Source organism: Daucus carota, chromosome 9 (assembly GCF_001625215.2).
Source record: "Daucus carota subsp. sativus chromosome 9, DH1 v3.0, whole genome shotgun sequence".
Classification (NCBI taxonomy): domain Eukaryota; kingdom Viridiplantae; phylum Streptophyta; class Magnoliopsida; order Apiales; family Apiaceae; genus Daucus; species Daucus carota.
Genome location: NC_030389.2, coordinates 10,227,861 through 10,248,743, shown reverse-complemented (window position 1 = coordinate 10,248,743; position 20,883 = coordinate 10,227,861). Strand labels below are relative to the sequence as shown.

General features: G+C 33.3%; 3 protein-coding genes and 1 pseudogene across 10 annotated transcripts; all 4 read left to right on the top strand.

The window, feature by feature from the left end:
• Nucleotides 1-1,416: 1,416 nt before the first annotated feature.
• On the top strand, nucleotides 1,417-3,255 carry LOC108202869 (uncharacterized). Its single transcript, XM_017371454.2, has 7 exons — nucleotides 1,417-1,641; nucleotides 1,994-2,047; nucleotides 2,206-2,393; nucleotides 2,579-2,671; nucleotides 2,749-2,803; nucleotides 2,885-2,941; nucleotides 3,023-3,255. Exons 2-7 carry the CDS (start codon nucleotides 2,003-2,005, stop codon nucleotides 3,083-3,085), a joined length of 501 nt encoding a protein of 166 aa, XP_017226943.1. The 5' UTR covers nucleotides 1,417-1,641; nucleotides 1,994-2,002; the 3' UTR covers nucleotides 3,086-3,255.
• A 54-nt stretch (nucleotides 3,256-3,309) lies between these two features.
• LOC108202868 (ubiquitin C-terminal hydrolase 13-like) lies at nucleotides 3,310-7,693 on the top strand. Of its 8 annotated transcripts, XM_064085578.1 has the most exons (9): nucleotides 3,310-3,391; nucleotides 3,626-3,739; nucleotides 3,978-4,159; nucleotides 4,374-4,430; nucleotides 5,754-5,828; nucleotides 6,526-6,642; nucleotides 6,866-6,940; nucleotides 7,111-7,223; nucleotides 7,389-7,693. In XM_064085578.1, the coding sequence occupies exons 3-8, from the start codon at nucleotides 4,130-4,132 to the stop codon at nucleotides 7,195-7,197; spliced, it is 441 nt and encodes a 146-aa protein (XP_063941648.1). In that variant the 5' UTR covers nucleotides 3,310-3,391; nucleotides 3,626-3,739; nucleotides 3,978-4,129; the 3' UTR covers nucleotides 7,198-7,223; nucleotides 7,389-7,693. The 8 variants fall into 8 exon arrangements, 4 of the variants coding, with proteins under 4 accessions (XP_063941648.1, XP_063941650.1, XP_063941649.1 ...); XR_010287930.1 differs by having other exon boundaries at nucleotides 3,317-4,159; nucleotides 6,526-6,734; XR_010287933.1 differs by adding an exon at nucleotides 5,485-5,569 and having other exon boundaries at nucleotides 3,317-4,159; nucleotides 6,526-6,940.
• Nucleotides 7,694-11,261: 3,568 nt separating this feature from the next.
• LOC108202164 (uncharacterized) lies at nucleotides 11,262-13,156 on the top strand. Its single transcript, XM_017370548.2, has 3 exons — nucleotides 11,262-11,651; nucleotides 11,956-12,185; nucleotides 12,635-13,156. The coding sequence occupies exons 1-3, from the start codon at nucleotides 11,312-11,314 to the stop codon at nucleotides 12,911-12,913; spliced, it is 849 nt and encodes a 282-aa protein (XP_017226037.1). The 5' UTR covers nucleotides 11,262-11,311; the 3' UTR covers nucleotides 12,914-13,156.
• Nucleotides 13,157-15,841: 2,685 nt separating this feature from the next.
• LOC108202173 (uncharacterized) lies at nucleotides 15,842-16,942 on the top strand (annotated as a pseudogene).
• Nucleotides 16,943-20,883: the final 3,941 nt, after the last annotated feature.

Sequence of the window (20,883 nt, the reverse complement as noted above, 5' to 3'; positions counted from 1 at the left end):
TTATAAATGAAATTAAGGAATATGTGACGTGAAGATACGAGAATTCGAAAAATTTCAAAATATTAAAATATTACTAGCTTATAGCCCGTGCAAGGCACGAGAGCTTTTTAATAATTTATAAACTTTTAAATATATTTTAAATGGTGTGAAAAAATTTAATTTATAAATAATAAATTAAAATTGTATGTATCATGCCAAAGTATTAAATTCTTTCTATCAGATTCTAAATTATTTTAAGTAGAATATGTGACGCCAACTCTTATTAGATTATATTTATAAATGTATTTTATATTACAATTATTATAATGTGATTTAAATATTTTTATAAAAAATTTTATGGTTCGAGATTAATATTGATAAACATAATTTGTTTTGAATTAAGAAGATGAATCATAAACATGCAATAAGATGGTAGAATTTGTTTTGGATTAAGAAAAAGTTTGTGTATTCGTTCCTCACATAAATCGGGCTTATTAATTTTAAAATATATTAGATAAAAGGAATTTTGTGACGGTGCGAGTTATATGATTCTACAAATAAAATTGTTAGAAAATATTTATTTTGAATTAAAAAAATCATAAACACGTGGAAGACAAAATTTGTTTTAGATACAGAAAAATATTTATAAACATGCAAGTAGATATCAGTTGTCTTATGGAATAGAAGTTAATTTTGTTTTAATCTAACGGTGCTTATTTGTTCAATATACGATCCGATGGATAAAAATAATTTTGTGACGGTGCAATTTATACGATTCTATAATTAAAATTGGTAGGAAATATTTATTTTGGATTAAAAAATCAAAAACACGTAAAAGACATAATTTGTTTTGGATTCAGAAAAAAAATTATAAACATGCAAGTAGATATCAGTTTCCTTTTAGAACAGAATTTTATTTTGTTTTAGGGGCCGTTTGGATGAGCTTAAAATAAGTGCTTATTGCTTAAAACAAATAAGTGGAGTAGAAGTTAGAAGTAAGATAAGACTTATAAGTGATGAAAGTGTTTGGGAAATAAATAGAAGCCCTGAAACAAAAGCTAGCATTCCTAGCTTTTTATAAGTGCTTCTTGACTTATTACACAAACAGTACAAATAAATGCTCATAATTTATAATCCAGAAGCTGGACTTATAATCTGTAAACAAACACCCACTTAATATAACGGTGCTTATTTGTTCAATATACGATTTAACGGATCTTTGTATCATGCAACCAAATCATCTTCTTTACGCTTATTATATACTCTCTCTGTCCCATTTAATTCTATACGTTTCTTTTTAACTGCTCGACACGCATTTCAATACTCTTATAAAATAAAGTTCCATAACTTATTTTTGAGATTTTATTTTTCTGTATAAAAATATAACATCCAAACTTTAATTCAAAAAGAAAAATTTTAAAAATAGATTGCACAAATACACTTTGCACTTTGCAGGGCCGCATCCCCGTCCCCCAATGTATACTAGTCGGTGGACGGAGGGAGTATAACGGACGTCATCCCAACGGCCACCATCACACCATCTCTGCGAAAGAAACGGAAGCAGTAAAGAAGGAAAGAACGCAGCAGAGAAGCAGCGTTGCTGGTTGTTTCATCGTTGCCGATCTCAATCTATATTTTATACTCAAGTTGTTCTCAATCACTGTATGTATTCTCATCTATTATCTATATCATCTTTTGAATGTCGATTTTTGTTCATCGATTTTTGCATGGATAACAGTGGTTGTCGAGTTTTGGTGTTTTCTTGGCATGTGAGATTTTCGGGGGCATGGTGGTTTTCGAATTCGGGGGTTTATTTATGGGTCTGCTTTGTGTGATATATTTATTGTGTACGGAGGATATATTCTCAACTTCATTGATAGGAACAATATATGTGTTATTTATGTATATATATTGACTTCACAACAATATAAAAGAGGAAAATTTGCAATTGTTAAGAACCCTAATATATTGGGTTATATACTAACTAGTTCGATTTTGTAATTCCAATTTGCAGGAATTTACCATGGTGACCACGAGATCAATGTCCGGAACTAATAATAAAACTAAGGCAATATTTATCTGCATTGGAATCGTCATGTGGCTATTTGTTTGGGGATTGAATTCTTATTTCGGATTTTTATGAGCCCTAACATTTGGGGCTTATTATGAACCCCAATATTTTGGGTTATATGCTAACTTGTTCGATTTTGTTATTCCAATTTGCAGGAATTTACCATGGTGACCACGAGATCGATGTCTGGAACAAATAATAAAACCAAGGCAACAAGAGCAAAGTCTGGAGCAAATGATAAAACTAAGGTGGCTGGAACAAATAATAAAACCAAGGCAACGAAAGCAAAGTCCGGAGCAAATGATGAAATTAAGGCAGCAAGAGCAAAGAAATATGGTCATAAGTAAGTTTTACACAATTTTTGTTAATTGAATTTGATATATTGATCTGAATATGAACACAAAGTTGCTGAGAGAAAGAGCGCACACGCGCACACACACACATATATATAAATATATATATATATATATATATATATATATATATATATATATATATATATATATATCTACATATCTTATGATTTAGGCCGTGGCTGGAAGATAGTGCAAAGTTCGCAGAATGTGACGTAGACGTGACAGAGAAGGGCATACTAATGAAGTATGCTCGTTCCCTATTCATGTAACTTCTCACTTCAACTTTTTATCACTATTTAGTCTTTTATTTGCAGGTTTTGATATTATTTTGTTTAATCACAGGCTTAAGGATTTTCAGGTGCGGTATTATAAGGAGCATCCACCACGCCCATTCGTAGTAAGAACCCTTTTTCTACATAGCTTTTTAGTATTAATTCGTTCATTGTTAATTATTTTTGTTCGTCCTCTTTTATTAAAGGTACCAGTAGAGGTATTAATTGCTGGAAACAGAGAATGGGTAAAATTGAGTGATAAAGTAAGTTATTTTGCTGATAAACAAAACATTATCTGCAAGTTTCCATCTAGTATTTTCATCCCATTTCTTCTTTTTTTCAAGGATAAACGTCCGTGGATTCAATTGGTGAAGAATAAGTGGGCAAAAGGAGAAACTCTAGTGTAGATTTCGAGCACCTGAGGATCTCGTCAGATTTGGTCATTCCTATGCTTCCATGGACCTGTAGTTGTGTTTAAATTTGAAGTTGTATTTGACCTTGCATCTTATGCTTTGAAGCGTGTTTTGACTTGAATTTGTAATGTATATCAGACTTGGTATCCTTTAAGTTTGGAGTATTTTCATGTCTTCTTTGTGGTCTTTTGCTATTTAACCCCCCCCCCCCCCCCCCCCCCCAACCACCCACCCCCCGGCAATAAGATTTGTCATGCAGAGATGTCTTAACTGGAAGCAGCCCGAGTCATCAATTCACAGGTAGAAGCTTGCCTCCTGTATTCACAGGCACCTGCTGCAGATAATGAAAAAATATTTATTGTATCACTAAAATCTGAGTACTTATTAAGTTGATTTGCATTAATTTTAAGGGAGTGGAAAATTTCTAGTACTTCAGGTTTTATTCTTCCATTTCATGTGATTTCATACTCACTTGGGCACCATTGAATGTGATCATCTATGTACATTATAATTCCTGTTGCCTCTTTGCTACAGTATTCTGCCCATGCTGAGAAATTGCCCTTCAAAGTTCAGTTTAATTACAAGCCTGCCACCGCTCCAACCTACGTTGCTTACTTTCTGAATGGACAGGAACCTGCCGCGTAGCCGGTTTTTCCTTCTCTCCATACTGCAGATTAATACACGTGCAGCTACTTTTGTAGATTAGTGCTTATTACCTATTTCTTTTCTTCCCAATTATTACATAGCTAACACAACTTGCTGCGTAATTTTAATTTTCAAAACATGTCAAATGTTAGTAATGAGATAGATTACCAACCAATCTGTTTTTGTTCTTTACAACTTGGTTTTTCAGCTACTTGCTTGACTAAAACCTCTGATTTTGTAGGCTCAAGAGGATTCCACAAGCCAATGTCCTGCTACATTTAGTAGATTTTGGTTTGTTGTAGCATAACTGCTTGATTAAAATCCTGTGAGAATTTATCTATTTCTTCTGATTTCCACTAATCTTATTCGTATTTGTTTGTTTTGAAGTTTGAAATGTGTGAATTTGTTGAAATCATACACCAGGTATATATACATTTCTTTCGGTTTATTCTTGAGATCATTATAATCGATGACTGTTTGAATTTTGTTGATTTGATTTTTTGATGCATATGTATTGTTTGATGGCTTGTGTAAGAGAAGCATCTTAAGCTAATATTTTCGTTAGTTATGTATAAACTGAAGATTAAGGTCAATGAGTTTTTGCAGGGTCATCATTTATGGTTTTTTCTGATTCCAGGTTATGTTTGTCGACTTTGGTCTGGCAAAGGAAAGAAATGGAGGATGCCTATATAAGGTGATAATATCTTACCCTCAAGTAATGGTTGTAAATGTATTACCTTGGCTCCAACTATTAGATATCTCTACGGAGATGGTCCTCCAGTAGATTAATAAAATCTTAAATTTATTGAGGATGTACTAACACAAGCCTTAAGGATCTACCTAATTTGAGTAGACATGAGGGAGTGATTTAGTTTAATTCTTTGACTTTACCCTATTTCATGAGTTTCTGACTCCAAATTGTGTATGCTCAATGAAAAGATTCTAGACAATACCCGAAACTGAGCCTAGCTGCAATTGATATAGACCTAACAATTTGGAAGCTTCGTGCGTGGAATTTTGTAGCAATTAGTTGGTTTCAGGGGGGATAAATGCCCGTAACCACAAGAAAATGTCAAATTGGATATAGTTTACCAGCTTAACATGACAAACTATATAGAGTTGATCCATAATATCTCCTTGCTATACAATCTGTGTCTTATGCTTGACTGTGTCGCCGTTTTTCTTTTATGTTTATTTTATTGTCTTTGCTGTCATTTTAAAGGAATGAGCAAAGTATAGTAGCCGTGTAAGCTTATAGTAGGACTATCGACCTTGAATATTGCTGTTTGATATCATAGATCAAATATAATATTACATTGATAAAATTTATGCAGTTTGAACATATTCATCCTCATATCCTCATATACTTAAATGCAAGCATCGCATTCATGCAAAGCTTCCGCTCGAAGCTTTCTCCCCACCTGCAAGGACGAGCAACCACCTGCATTTCGTAATATTTACATTTTTTTAACAATTCAAATTTCAAAATCAAAAAACAAATTAGTTTGTAGCTTAGTAGTACAAGAGAGCATAGAAGAAGATGCAAGCTTCCACGCGAAGATTTCTCGCCGCCTGCAAGGATGAGTAACCAGCTGCAATTTGTAATATTTTACAATATTTTAACAATTCAAATTTCAAATAATTGTGTAGATTAGTACGTGCTTATTACCTATTTCTTTTCCTCCTAATTTTTACATAGCTAACACAACTTGCTGCGTAATTTTATTTCCACACCATGTCAAATGTAGGTGAATGAAATAGATTACCCATCAATCTGTTTTTGTTCTTTACAACTTGGTTTACACCTGTTCACCTCTGAAGATATGGTCCAAGGTTTAGTTCTTACTATTTTTCACCTTCTGATCGTTGTTTATATTATTCACTGATGTTTCTATTGAAGTTTGCAATCTTTTGCAAACTGAATGATTGTTTCCTATAATTTCTGTCATGTTGTGGATGATGAATGTTTTTACTTCATGAACTCACTTCATATATAACAAAGTGTCATAATATATAGCAAAGTGTTAGGAAGCGCAAGAAATTTGGAGACAAAGAGAATATCTCAGGAAATTCTGCCACTGATGCTCTGCAGGTTCGTTAAAACTTATTATGGCTGCTGTTTGTTACTTCATTTAATGCATTATCGAATGATCTTCTCAAGACTTAATAAGGACCAAATGTTGTGTAAAAATACGATGGTTCACCACCTCATCCGCTCAGATCATTGTCCGGTGAAAAAAGAGTTGTTACACATATAATTGGAGAAGCATCACTTTCTGCACTTTCTTTTAAGTGTCATGTATGTCCTCAACTAAGAATCATTTGAATGTAGGATACCAGAATTCATTTTAATTGTTCATAATACTACAAGAAAATTGTGAATCTTAATCTTTTGTACCACTAATTTCTGTAATATCAAAAAAATCCTTTTTTATTTTCGAGTAATTGAGACTTTATATCTGCAGAAAATCAATCATTGATATAATAGCCTCGGCACTATTTTAATTACTGTTTTACACGTAATTGAGATGTTTAGGTTAATGAAGTCTAAGGATCCTAGACCAAGAGCTGAATAGTTAGCTTAAATTATACCTGTATTAAGGTCACATGTAATGCTCAGTTGAAAATGGGGAGTTGATTGAGGATGCCCAGAATCAAATGGTAACAAAGATCACATACACAAGATAAGAAAATAATTGCTACGATGTTTTGGCCGTAATTTTGCATAATTCTAGCCAATTTTTAGATGTGGAGATTTATTTGCGATGTACATTGTTTGGTTTTGACAGCAGGTACAAAACTTCGGGGAACCATTTTCCTTGGTTATCCGTGAAGGTGAAACTTTAGCAGACGTTAAAATGCGTATTCAAAAGAAATTGCAGGTTTCAGACGAGGAGTTTCTAAAGGTACATATATTTCTTTGTACATGTTTCACCTTAGCAGAAGTTAAAATGTGTATTCAAAAAAAAATTGCAGGCTCAACGAGGAGTTTCTAAAGGTACATCTATTTCTTTGTACACGGCTGCTCAATATTTAATTTTCAACCATATCTAACAATTTTTTCCACTTGATTTGTAATGTGAGAATTAACACCCTTTTTTGCGTATATGTACTTTCTGGGGGTTTCAGTGGAAATTTGCGCTCTTATCACTGGGAAGGCCAGATTATTTGCTGGACTCGGATGTTGTATCTAGCCGTTTCCAGGTGCACAATTTTTTTTTCTTAATTTGAGTGTTTAATGTTAATATAAGCAACACCCCTGTAAAGAATGTAAATTTGAGTGAAACATGTAATTGTTAAATGGGTCAAATTTTTGGAGAGAAGATGATTGCTAAAACTTGACCCGGCTAAAATTTAGATGTTGGTATGTGTAGAGAAGGGACGTGTATGGTGCTTGGAAGCAATATCTTGGGTTGGAGCACCCTAACAATACTCCTAAAGAGCTTTGCTGCAAACTATAAATTTTTGCTGTATCAGATGATATGAGGTTGGTTTATTTGTTGGATGTTTATTAAAATGCTTTGCTGATGGGGGAGATAATGCAAGCATGTTATTAATATTACATTTTTGATGATATATGTGAAATAAGTTGGTTTTTATGATGGGGTGTATTTACTCTAATTATATGGTGGTGCATTTGGCAATGGAAAAGGACTCTTAAGCTAATGGTCAATTGAGACGGAGTGATAGCAGAATCACAGATCAAAGCCAGTTTTAGTATAAACGGAAGTTGTGAAGACAGAAAAGAACCTATATCATGCTACTCATGCTGTGAGGAGGAGCCTACTTCTTAGGACTGGAACTATTAAACATAGTATTGCCTTTAGCTCAATTTTAGTGTGGAAAATTGTATTTGAGCAATTTAAACATTTTCTGTCCTCTGGCTATTGGAATATGAATTAAATTTGTTAGAAAAATATGTTTTTTCTCTGGAGATTAAAAGAGGGTTAAATTCTACTCGACGTATATGTACATAATATGGAATTACTTGCCGAAGTTTAAACCTGCATTCTCTTCTCACGTAAGATTGGACAATAGTTTCATTTACTTGACATTCTATTAATCTTATCAGTTCTCTAATGTAAATTTTCTTATTCTTCTTCTTTTATGAAATGAATTATTAATGACGTGTTTGATGAAATGCATTTATAATAAGGGTCTTTGGATCTTAGAATCTTTTTTGCTTCATATATACAGTTTTGGATAACATACTGCTTAAAAGTTTATTCTCGGTCGCCTCAGGTACTGGGTTCGGCTCACACAAGAATATCTTAGAAATTTTGTTTTGGTTTATAGTTAACATCACAAATAGAAGTTATAAGCACTTTTTTTAGATAATCTAAATGGCTCATTTTATCTTATTATGATATATAAACAATATTAATTGTATAAATTTGCGATATATTAGCATTTTGTAAAAAAATTGAATATTATCTTTATATTACACTTTTTAAATATAATTAATGTATTTTTATGAATTTATTTAAATATGACTTTATAGGTGTTAATTAATATAAGTCGAGGTATCGCCGAAGGCGATGCCGAGAAGTTGTTGAAACTAATATATTTTGGTTATAGTAAAATTATATATATCACATGATAATTTTTTATGTTATCAATATTTTTTGTCAGTGTCATACCTATAACGATAAATTATTTATGAAATGAATTATTAATGAGGTGTTTGATAAAATGCATTAATGATAAGGGTCTTTGGTTTTTAGAATTTTTTTGCTTCACAACTAAGTTTGTAAACAGCTGAGCTCGGTTGTTCCAGGTCCTGAGTTCGACCCTGTCTCACCCGAGAATATCTTAGAAATTATATTTATAAATTAATATTCCACTTTCTGTAATCCCTATATCATATTACAATGCTATATGGTGCTCAGCACGATTCAATTGCTAAATGTCCAAATTACTTTGTCAATAAATTTTTTTTCAAGATTCAAAGCCGCGGGCATAAATACTAGTATTGATAATATGATACACATTTCTTTTATTAGATAATACTGTTTTGACGTACTACAACTACAGGATAGATAATCTAGTATAGGATGTATTGCATGCAAATAGGTCACATTCTGCTCTTTTCTCTTCTCACTCCGGGCCGGTGAATGGTGAATTGTATGGGCAAGAAGCCCTCGTTACGGGTCTCAAATTTTCAAGCTCATAATATTGTACGCATGTACAATTAATTTTATTTTTTATTATATATTAGTAGAATCCTTTATTTCTATATTATTTTACCGTTAGTCGATTGTTATTAAAATTATCATTATATATAAATTGATATTATATATTCTGTATTAGTATTTTATTTTAAATTTAATTATATTTATTAAATTAATTTTAAGCTTTTCGTATTGATTTGTTAAATACTCATATGATAAGTTATTAACATAAAACATTTCTTATATTTATTTATTTGGTCAAAAATGTGTATTATAAAGACTTGGTGATATTATAAATTATTACTCTTACTTATATTTGTAATTTATATCTGCCGAGTTAGCCTAAGAAAGATAAAATAAATTTGCCTAATATTACGTGACGAACCCCTTTCCACGTGAATCATGATTGTGAATCGTGATTGATAAGCTAACAAAAGAAACAGAGGATAATCAAGGATAAGTGAGAAACATTCCCAGCTCTGCATTGCTCAGTAATATTTGCTATCAATTCTGCTATGCAATAAACCATCCAAATTCGCAGACATGTCATGAGCCTGTTACTTCAGCAGCTGATCTTCGTACTTGAGCAACAATCAAGTAATATCATCAAGCTTCCCTCCTACAAAACAAAAAGAAAATGATTATATTTGCATAATCGAACAGAAGGAGCAAGACTAAAATTTAAGTCCTCCAGCTCCAGGCGATGCCTGTTAGCTTCACTCAGGGCCGGCCCTTGGGTAAGGCGACAAAGTTTGATTATCTTAAAGACAAGTTAAGTTTGTTCGATGCATACTCTAGCTCTGGCTTCCATTGAATAGGGGGAATCGAATCCAAGCCAGATCAGCTAATGCCTTTGCTAGCAACAAAACCAGATTTTGGTCAGAAACAATAGAATTGCATAAAGCCGAATCAGTGGCAGTTTCCTCGAGCCTTACCAGCCATAACAACAGCGGTATTATCAGCTATCTGATTTCTACGACAACAGTTTTTCTAACAGCACAGAGCACTCCCAAACAGACTCTGGTCAATATGTCTGCTACTTGATCAATTGTTCCGCATAATACTAACTTTACAGTCTCTTGAGTTGACAGATTCCGTAAACAATGATATCTAACGTCGATGTGTTTTGCCTTCGATGCATAACTGGATTCTTAGACAACTTAATAGTCGAGCACATGCAGTGGCAGCGACATATTTATCCTCTGTAGAAGATAAAGTAACAATTTCCTGCTTTCTTCAACTCTGACAAAGTAATAATATTGTTAAATAGTTGTTTTGGTCCAAATTATAACATTTTTACACATATACCATAATATAATATGGTCGGGCTCAATTTAAATTGACATCATTTTTTGGCATGCTGCTCGAAAACCATAGTACTGTAGAACTCTTTTAAATTGATACTCTCTGGTGTGATAATTTTTCTATAATGGAAAAAATCTTGATTTCATATAATGATTGATATGAATAAATAAATTGGGGATAAAATTTTTCCAATCTCAAGTATATCAATTTAGAAGTGTTCTACTATAGTATCTGATTCCCATAAAAGTTTGTTAAAAACTCGGTTAGTCTGGTAAACATGGGTTGTTCACGAGAACCCGCTTAATATCGAAAACAGATCTGCATATTCAAGACTTGTTTATTTGGCTTATGACAGGACTTGTGACATAAAAATGCAATAATCTAAGTTACTTGGGAAGATCAAGTTTCTTTTATTATAATATTTACTACCAAGTCGCATCTCAGGTAAGCATCAGACATAACTTAAGATTAAGGTTGTGTTCACTTGGAGTGAATGAAATGGTGGGAGAATGAAATGAATTTTGTACTCAAAAATGGTGTTGATCAAAGAAAATGTATACAATTTTCATTCCTTCAATCATTTCATTCCTACTATTTTAACTAGAATTCTATCCCACATGTTTGGGAAGGAATGCTCATTCCATCTCTACATCATATTTCTTTACAATCTTAATCACACAAAAATTTAACTCATTCTTATTTAGTCATTATTAGCTCATACTTTCTTCTTTCTTCATAAAATTTCTATATAATTTTTCATTCCATTCCATCCAAGTGAACACAGCCTAAGAGTATAAAATTAAGACTTATGACTTAACGTTAGTTATGGTTTAAGGTGATTAATGCGATAAGCTGGGAGTTAAAATATGTTTGGATAATTTTGAATAATTTTTATTTTAATAAAGTTTCAAAATTAATTCACTGAAAAAAGTATATCAAACTAACTTGTGGCTTAAGTCAGTTTCAGGTTTATTTTTAATTTTAAGCTGACTCATGACGTATTACACAAAAAGACATTTTCTAGCTTAAAGTCGAAAATGGCTTAAGCTCACAGCTCTAGTTGGCTTAGCCTAGTGTCTTGCCAAGTCAAGCATTGAAAATGGAAGCATGGAGCAATCTAGAGGGCAAAGTGGTGATGGTAACGGGCGCATCATCTGGATTCGGGAGAGAACTCTGTGTCGACTTGGCAAAGGCGGGTTGTCAAGTCATTGCAGCAGCTCGGAGAACCAACAGACTTCAGTCTCTTTGTGAAGAAATCAATACTTCTCCTCATGCTACTGAGCTCACCAATGCTCCTATATCTGGTAGCATAAGCTGCCGCGCTGAAGCTGTGGAGCTTGATGTGGCAGGGGATGAAGAGACTATCAAGATGGCTGTAGAAAAAGCATGGAAATGTTTTGGTCGCATTGATGCTTTGGTTAATAATGCTGGTATAAGAGGTAATTTCTTTTCTCGAATACATATGACATTAGGTAAGTTCCCTAAAATTAACTTCATGAACCCTTTTCTCTGTTTCTACTATCTTATCTGAATCGGAAAAATATAACTTAAATTGTCAGGAAAAAAAACCTTAACTTTGTCACAACAACAAAAACTCAAAAACTATGGAACAAAGAAGTTTACTTGTCTTTCATCCAATTTTATGCTTACACAGAGTGGTCGCAAATAAAAACACCATAGTTTGTAGTTCTTAATGGTCTGGAGTCCATCTATTGATTCCCAAAAACTGCTTTTTTGAACAAGGTGGAGTAAAGTCTTCACTGGAGTTAAGTGAAGAAGAATGGAACAATGTGGTGAGAACAAACTTGACAGGATCATGGTTGGTGTCCAAGCACGTCGGATTACGCATGGTTGAAGCAGTTCAAGAGGGATGCATCATTAACATTTCCTCTACAGGTGGTTTGAATAGAACCTTATCAAAAGGACTCCTTGCTTATGGCTCCTCCAAAACAGGACTAAATTCCATGACCAAGGTACATTTAAGTTTCTTAATTAGTAAAGATATGGTAAAAATAGGCAAATTTATGAAACACACCATGAAATATATCAAAAAGGGTCCGGGAACTCTTAACCAAAATATCATTTTATGGCCGTCGGATGAGTATCCGATGGCCAAAAATATAACAAAAGTATAATACGTCCGGCGTTTTTTAATTGTCGACGAGCGGTTAAAATGCGCTCTACATAGGTTATAATCCTGGCAGCTGGATATTCGTCCAACAGCTAGAAAATGATATATTGGACCAGGACCGTATAAAAAATGTGACAAAACTGAAAACAACTGATGCATCAGTTAATAATAATGGCTTAAATCATATTCATAGGATGGCTAGAAGAGTTATAAGGAACTAATACATAATCATGATCATTTGTGTTCTCCAATGGTTCTATTTCTCTAACTTTCGGTTTGGAATATAAACAGATAATGGCACTAGAACTGGGGAAGCATAATATAAGAGTAAATTCGATATGCCCTGATATTTTCAAATCTGAAATAACTGAGGGTCTGATGAGAAAAGAGTGGATGAAGAATGTAGCAGAAAGAACAGTTCCCTTGAAAGCTTTCCTTACACCTGATCCGGCACTGTCATCGCTTGTTCGCTACTTGATTCATGACACCTCAAAGTATGTTACTGGCAACATTTTCATTGTTGATTCTGGAACTACTCTTCCAGGTCTTCCCATATTCTCGTCCCTGTAAACTTAATTATTGTAAAACATTTGGTCTGTCTTGTTCGGGAGGTGAGTTCAATGTATGTTGAAGTAAGTTCAGAACTATCAATTTTCGAACTTTTTGTCCTCACAGGTTGATCTGGTGCTCGTACTTCGAGTTGTGCTGGTATAGTTCTCCTGAAATTTGGTCATTGAGGGACTTGGTCCTCTTTGCAGTTTGGCCCTAGTGACGAAATTTGCATAAAAGATTGACATTTTCTTTTTCTTTGTCCTTTTTTCTTTTGGTCTATTCTTCTTTTTGATCTTTTCTTTTTCTTTCAGCTTACTGTTAAATTCTTTCTGAGATTTAGCTGTATAACTATAACATTTACCTTAATTTTCAAGAGCTATAGAAGGTTTGGGTTATTGCACAAGGATATAGATGAACCAAATTTTATTTAAGTCGCTCCCACTTTAAAAGACACAAAAGATAGCTGCAAAAACTACAGTTTGGTATTATGTTTTCTATCAACCATGTGATGATAAACTTTGACATTTGATATCCCTAGGCACAATCTAATATTTACAACTTAAACCAGACCAATGAACTTTAGGCACAAGGAGAGAATGGAAAAACCTTCCAACTGATTCTACCATAGAGGCCAATGATAGACAATGGGGGTGTTTGTTTTGGAGAAGCATAAGCTGCTTCTGACTTCTGCTTTTTTTACCCGTTGGTGTAAATAAGCAGAAGCACCTTTAAAAAGCTGAGAGCACACCTTACAACTTTCATCGTACTGGGCTCTTTGAAGAGCAACTCTTCTCAAAATCTCACTCAAAAGGTGGTGAGTTGGAATCTCATTCTAACTAGGGATTCTTGTGGTTCCGGAGGATCCAACTAGGCTACGAATGAAAACTCTACCGAATCAATTTCACTTGTCATTGCTTCTAAATTAAAATAAAATATTAAATTGATTTTTTATTATAATCTAATATTTTTATTTTGAAAAATCAGATGTTAATTAATGAGACATGTTTCAACTCCCGACTTATAAGTTGAAAATTATAGTTTCGCAATGTATTTTTATTTTGAAATTTTGATTTTACAAAAATATATATGATCACTTACCAAAATATACGTTATAATATTTCTTTGTTATATTAGTATGTTTTATGCCCAAAGAGTTATAAATATTAAAAAAAATCATCAAAACTGAAATACTGCCATATTCCCCGTTAAAAGGGTTGAATCCTAAAAAAGTTGTAAAAACTTTTCAGTCTTCGCCCTATACTTCGTCGAGCATATCAATGTTTAAAAAAGTACAGTATAATTTTATACTCTATTCATCCTTATTTTGGTCGAACATTTTAATATTTTTTAAAAATTTTATGCTATGTGTTTGAGGGTCCGACTCTTTAATTTTATCTATGTTCAGTTGTTATTCTATGCTCATATTTACTATACATAGTAAATATTTTCAGTTAGATTTAGAAATAACTCACATCTCTTAAAATAGAAAAATGAATTTCTTGTGTTGCTCAAGCCATCAATATCAAGTCTGCATCGTGCACTAAAACAATAAATAAATACCAAGGTAATTGATTGACTGGAATTGCTAATAAAAATTCTATCTAAACTTATGAAACTCATGGCCAATAGTTCACTTATGCATTGAACTTGCGGTTGCCAGACTTCAATTATGTGTAGGATAAACGAAAAAATTCTTGTGTTCCCTTTCTGGAAGTCTGGAACACTTGAGTCCGACAAAAGGACTTCACAAAAAGTATACCATCTACTTAACAACCAACATGTTACTGGTACAGAAATGTGTGCTCAAAAAGCAATAGTAGACTCAACTAAAAAGCATGCTACTGTTGCATATCATACAATTAAAAAGTTCATTAAAACTTTTACAATCCTTACTATTAATAATAAGAAGTTTCAAGTTATACAGTCATTCAGAATAAAAATTTAGCAACATCATTCCTTGTCGTTCATTCATCCTTACTGGGAGTTTTTGTCTAATGGTTGCTCCTCCATCATTTGTTGCATCTTCAGCCGTGAAATTCTTAGACCCATGATCTTCTGTAACATTGTTAGCAATGGTTGGTACTTGCATAATTATTTATAAACTTGGTTAAATCTATATTAAAATATAACTACTTAGTCATTTGACCATTTATACATTCTAATATAATTCTATTAAATTAGACTATAAAACAAAAAAGAATAAGTTCACCTTTGGTCAAGTATCCAAGTATTGAAACATTCCGACAAATTATTTTCTACATTGTCAACTTGTGATGTTTGAAAATAAGCCTTACTCCAACAACATGGGTCAAATATTTTAAGAGCATCATGAGCAGGTTAAGAAATCCTTTCAATCTGTTTCATTGCTCTTTGTTGAGCAACAGAATATGGCGCACACGCAGCAGACCAAAAAGCTCTTCTAAGTAACGACGACGGATCCCTTATAATAAAGTTTTAAAATCATATTAGCATATATAAACTTCACATAAATTAAATAACGTTTTAAAATCATAATAGCATAGAATAACAACTGAACAAGTTTTTGTTTAGGATGTGGTTGCACAACGTCCAAAGAAGAAGTTGATCTAACGTCAATTAACCTATTTAACGGAATGAGACTTGATCTCTAATTAATGAGTTAAATGAGTCCATCTTGAGATAGGTGAGTGATTTGATACATAAAGGTCAGTTTAGTGAGTTGTTTGATATTTAACCCTATAAAAATTCAATTCATCCTTTCCCCAGCTGTGTTTGTGAACTATGGTGACCAAAAAATTATAGTGCATCTAGGGTGATCATATATGTTAATTGGGAATTTTGGGTGGCCAAAAATAGAAGTTTTGGGTGGCCAGAAATGGAAGGGAGCCCGTTTATAAGGCACCCACATAAAATTAGATACACTGACCTTGAAATGCTGAGGCAATGAAAAGTAGAGCCTTAAATAAAATGGAACCGTGGAGCAATTTAAAAGGCAAGGTTGTGATGGTAACGGGTGCATCATCTGGACTCGGGCGAGAACTCTGTATCGACTTGGCAAATGCAGGTTGTAAAGTCGTTGCAGCTGCTCGGAGAATGGACAGGCTTAAGTCTCTGTGAAGAAATCAACCAATTTGTCCATGCTAGTGAGCTTGCTTATGCGCCAAGACCTGGTAGTATTAGGTACCACGCAGCTGCAGCTGAGCTTGATGTAACAGGGGATTGTGAGGTTATCAGATTGGCCGTAGAGAAAGCATGGAAGTGTTTTGGCCGCATTGATACTTTGATCAATAACGCTGCTGTGAGAGGTGATTTCTTGCCATTTAAGGGTAACATTTCACAAAATTATTATAGAAAAAATGAACTGTTTTTTTTTCCTTTTTTGGCACAAGGTGGAACGAAATCTTCACTTTATTTAAGTGAAGAATAATGGAACGACGTGGTGAGGACGAACTTAACAGGATCATGGTTGGTGTCCAAGTAAGTCGGATTATGCATGCTGAGAGCACTTCAAGGGGGATGTATCATCAATATTTCTTCGGATGCTGGTTTGAATAGAACCCAAATACATGGAAGTCTTGCCTACAGTTTCTCCAAATCGGGACTAAATTCCATGACTAAGGTACATTGTTCTTGATTTGTTAACCTATGTTAAGTTTATATCAAGTACTTTTGGATTAAAAGATTTTCATTGATATTATTCGATTTAACTTTTGGTTTGGGATATAAACAGATTATGGCACTAGAACTGGGGAAGCACAATATAAGAGTAAATTCGATATCGCCTGGTCTTTTCCCATCTGAAATAACAGAGACCCTGATGAAAAAGGAGTGGCTTAAGGATGTTTGTGCAAGAACAGTTCCATACTTCCATTGAAAACTTTTCTCACATGTCATCCAGCACTGACATCGCTCATCCGCTACTTAATTCATGATTCATCAGAGTACGTCACAGGCAACGTTTTCATAGTTGATGCTGGATTTACTCTTCCTGGTCTTCCTCTATTTTCTTCCCTGTAAACTTTATTTATTTTTTGAAAACAAGATTATCTTATCTAAGTTGATCAATTAAGAAATATCACTACAATGTCACATAGGAGCAGAGTTCTTAATCCAAAATATGTGGATGATATATCAAACATAGTTGATGTTATTGAAATATGGAAGTGAACCCCTGAGTTTTATAAACTGATAACTTGACAGGATTGGTACTGTTTGACATTGTTGTTACAGACAGCAACAACATCACAACGCTTTTCAGTTTTTGCTGGAAGCAGTTATAGATTTCATTATCAAACTTCATTGAAAAAAAATTATTTTTTTATATTATAACTCAAAATATGCAATTACTAAAAAATTACCAAACAGTTACTCCCTCCGTCCCTTCCATTTCTTTACACTTTCCTTTTTTGGGTGTCTCATCCAATTTTTTACATTTCAAAACTTACCCAAAATAGTCAATGGGTCCCACCACTTCTTCACTTTTCTTTCCTTTTCACACTAATTTTACTCCACTATCTTCTTTTAATACATTAAAAATCAATGGGTCCCACCACTTCACCCACTTTTCATTCTCTTTTCCACTACTTTATACATATTTCTTAACCTCCGTGCCCAACCCAAACGATAAGAAATGAGAGGGACAGAAGGAGTATATGATTTCTACAACAACCCTTTTTTTACCGGCAACTTTTCTGACAACACAGAGCACTTCCAAACAGACTCTACTCAATATGTCTGCTACTTGATCAATTGTTCCGCATAATACTAACTTTACAGTCCCTTGAGTTCACAGATTCCGTAAACAATGATATCTAACGTCGATGTGTTTTGTCTTTGATGCGTAACTGGATTCTTAGACAACTGAATAGCCGAGCACGTGCAGTAGCATCCACATATTTAGCCTCTGTAGAAGATAAAGTAACAGTTTCCTGCTTCTTTCAACTCTGACCAATTGATGTACCACATAGTAAAAAAAACGTAGCCTGGAGTAGTTTCTTTGTTATCAAGATCTTGTGCATAATCACTATCCGTATCTCTCATGTAGTCTTGTAGAAAACTCCGATGTGCAACTTTCAAGTATCTCAGCGCTCTCCTCGGCCTTAGCAATAATCAAGTGTTTTTCTTTCTGTTCATACACGAAGCATCTTACCAGTCAGGCCTGCTTAAACATTTAAGGGGTCCTGTGTTATATAAAAAAAGTGGGCCCATAATATAATATCAAAATTTTAATTTTCTTTTTATGATAATAAATTTTTTATAGGAAAACAACTTGATGATATTAATAAAAAAAATATAGAGATGATGTATTTTCATAAAGAAGATGTAAAGTTTTGATATGAGCCTTGCTTCTAGTTTTTGCTCATATAATATATATCTCTAAATGGGCCTGAAATATTTGGGGGCCCTAAGAATTTGGAGTCCCTGTTCGGTTGGGCTGTTTGCACTCCTCAATAGCCGGCTCTGCTACCAGTTGAACAGAGTGTGGCCATAACTGATTTTCTGGAATCACATCCTTTCGAAGTAACTTTCAACTTTACTGGACTGGACCATGCTCACGACGCTTGCTTTAAGCCATATAAAGCTTTCTTCTGGTACAACTTGTCTTCTTCTTCCTCTACGACAAACTCTCCTCGTTGATCCACATACATTTTGATCTTGGGCTTGAAAAATTGAAGTTCTGTTACAATATGATTCAGGAAAACGTATTAATGAGTTTGACAGGAGGAATTTACTTTCGCTGTTGTCATCTGAGCCAAGACATAACATAAGAAATGAACTCGGTCTCAGATCGCTTCTGTTTTTAATATGTTAAATAAATGTTCTGATCCGAAGTATAACATTTTTACCCATGTACTGTAATATATTATGGTCGGGCTCAATTGAATTGGCATCATTTTGTGGCATACTGCTTGAGAGCCATAGTACCGTAGAACTAGGCCTAGCAATTTGACCCGTAACACGCTAACACGAAACGAAACGAGAGGAAAAAAAATGGATATGAGTTTTGATTTTCGATCTACGAAACACGAAAGTACACGAACACGAAATTACACGATAGATTTCATGTCGGATATGGGTTTTCATTTTGGGTACACGAAATAGAGGAAATATTTTTACATAATTATATTATATACATGTTATAATTTATTAAATATATAATTATATACAAAATATATATTTATATGTAGATATAGATATATACTATTGATACATTAATAAATTTGTAGAGAATTATATACAAGTATAAATATATCATACACATTTAGTAAAATTATATAGGAAAATATATTTTAAATCTATTTTTTGATTAAAATTATATATATGTGTGTGTGTGTGTGTGTGTGTGTGTGTGTCTAATATACATGAAAAGTATACGAAAAATACACGACACGTTTCGGATCGGATACGGGTTTCAAATTAGGTACACGAAATTAATACCGGGCGGATAGCCGGATACGAGTTTCACCTTCGAGTACACGAAACACGAAAATACACTAAACAAAAGTATACGAAACGAAACGATTGCCACCTCCATGTAGAACCCCTCTAAATTGATACTCTCTGTAATGAATTTTTTTTTTATAATGATAAAAATATCCCGGTTCCATATAATGGTTGATGTGAATAGATAAATCGGGAATAAATTTTTCCGTTTCCGGTATATCAATTCTTCTACGGTAGTCTAATTCCGATTAAAGTTTGCAAGAAATTCGATTAATTCATATAAGCTCGAACACATTCCTTTTCGTCCGGTAAACATGGGTTTTTCATGACGACCCGCTTAATATCGAAAAGTGTTGGGAATAAGAGTGTAAAAAGCTGCTATAACACACCAGACTTCCATCAGCGAGTCTTACTGCAACTACACTCTACTTCCTCTTTGTGTGTTAAAATAGGATAATAGAATAATCGATAAACAATCAAGAAGCATCGGAAAATCGCAGCAGCGAATATGAAAAATAACAGCAGCAAAGAAACAAATCAATACCAGATTTTTGACGTGAAAATCCTTCCAAGGTGATTGGAAAAATCACGAGCTGACAGTAAACCACGCACACTAAAACACTTTCGCTATAAATAATGGGATGCACAAGTTTCTCTTTAGATAATACTAGATACACATACAAATATCAATCTTCACATAGACGCGGATTTCACTAGTGATACATCAAAAACAAGTTTTGAATATTCTCACCAATTTAGAGTAGAAAATGAAAGAGAATGCAAGATGCAACCTTGGTATTAAGTAGACCTGACCATTCGGTGCACAACACGAAAAGTTTGGGTTTGGTTTTCAATATTCGGTTCACAAACACAAAAGTATACGAACACGAAAAATACATGTTACATTTAGTGTCAGGTTCGGTTTTTAATACAAGTACGTACACGGACGACACGAAAGTACACGAACTAAATAATAATTAAATTTTATAAAATAAATTATATTCATTTAATATATATATATATTAATTTTTTAGATTTATATACTATATTCGATGTTCAAACAAATAAAATATATATGTAATTACTAATAATCTAATATAACTATACAAATACTAAACAAACATGCGACTATACAGTTCAAGTGTTCAACTATAAATAAACTATAAATAAATTATTATATAAATAACAAAACAAGCTTTACTTAACTATTATATACTCCCTCCGTCCCCTTTTACATGTCCACTTTGAAAAAAAAAATTGTCCCAGATTACTTGTCCACTTCTCTTTTCAAAGCAACTTTTTGTATGTTTTTTCAAAAAGTAACAACTTCCAATGTTTGACTAGCATATATATATACACAACTCTATTTAATTCATTACATTTATTAGGGATATGTATGAAAACAAGATATCCAACTAACATTTTCTTAAGATGCGTTATTTTTTCAAAAGGGACAAGTAAAAGGGGATGGAGGGAGTAAGTAATTTATTATTTAAAATTCGTGTACTTTCGTGTACAAAAGAGTAGTAAAATAATTCGTGTACATCAATTTTCGGATCGTTCGT

What these genes read in the sequence shown, in the direction of transcription:
- LOC108202164 (XM_017370548.2), top strand. Translation starts at nt 11,312, where the DNA reads ATGGAAGCATGGAGCAATCTAGAGGGCAAAGTGGTGATGGTAACGGGC. An exon ending in TAATAATGCTGGTATAAGAG is followed by an intron (nt 11,652 to 11,955) that starts GTAATTTCTTTT and finishes TTTTTGAACAAG; the next exon opens with GTGGAGTAAAGTCTTCACTG. An exon ending in GACTAAATTCCATGACCAAG is followed by an intron (nt 12,186 to 12,634) that starts GTACATTTAAGT and finishes GAATATAAACAG; the next exon opens with ATAATGGCACTAGAACTGGG.
- LOC108202868 (XM_064085578.1), top strand. Translation starts at nt 4,130, where the DNA reads ATGTGTGAATTTGTTGAAATCATACACCAG. An exon ending in CAGACGAGGAGTTTCTAAAG is followed by an intron (nt 6,643 to 6,865) that starts GTACATATATTT and finishes TGGGGGTTTCAG; the next exon opens with TGGAAATTTGCGCTCTTATC. An exon ending in TTGTATCTAGCCGTTTCCAG is followed by an intron (nt 6,941 to 7,110) that starts GTGCACAATTTT and finishes TGGTATGTGTAG; the next exon opens with AGAAGGGACGTGTATGGTGC.
- LOC108202869 (XM_017371454.2), top strand. Translation starts at nt 2,003, where the DNA reads ATGGTGACCACGAGATCAATGTCCGGAACTAATAATAAAACTAAG. An exon ending in GAACTAATAATAAAACTAAG is followed by an intron (nt 2,048 to 2,205) that starts GCAATATTTATC and finishes TCCAATTTGCAG; the next exon opens with GAATTTACCATGGTGACCAC. An exon ending in GGGTAAAATTGAGTGATAAA is followed by an intron (nt 2,942 to 3,022) that starts GTAAGTTATTTT and finishes CTTTTTTTCAAG; the next exon opens with GATAAACGTCCGTGGATTCA.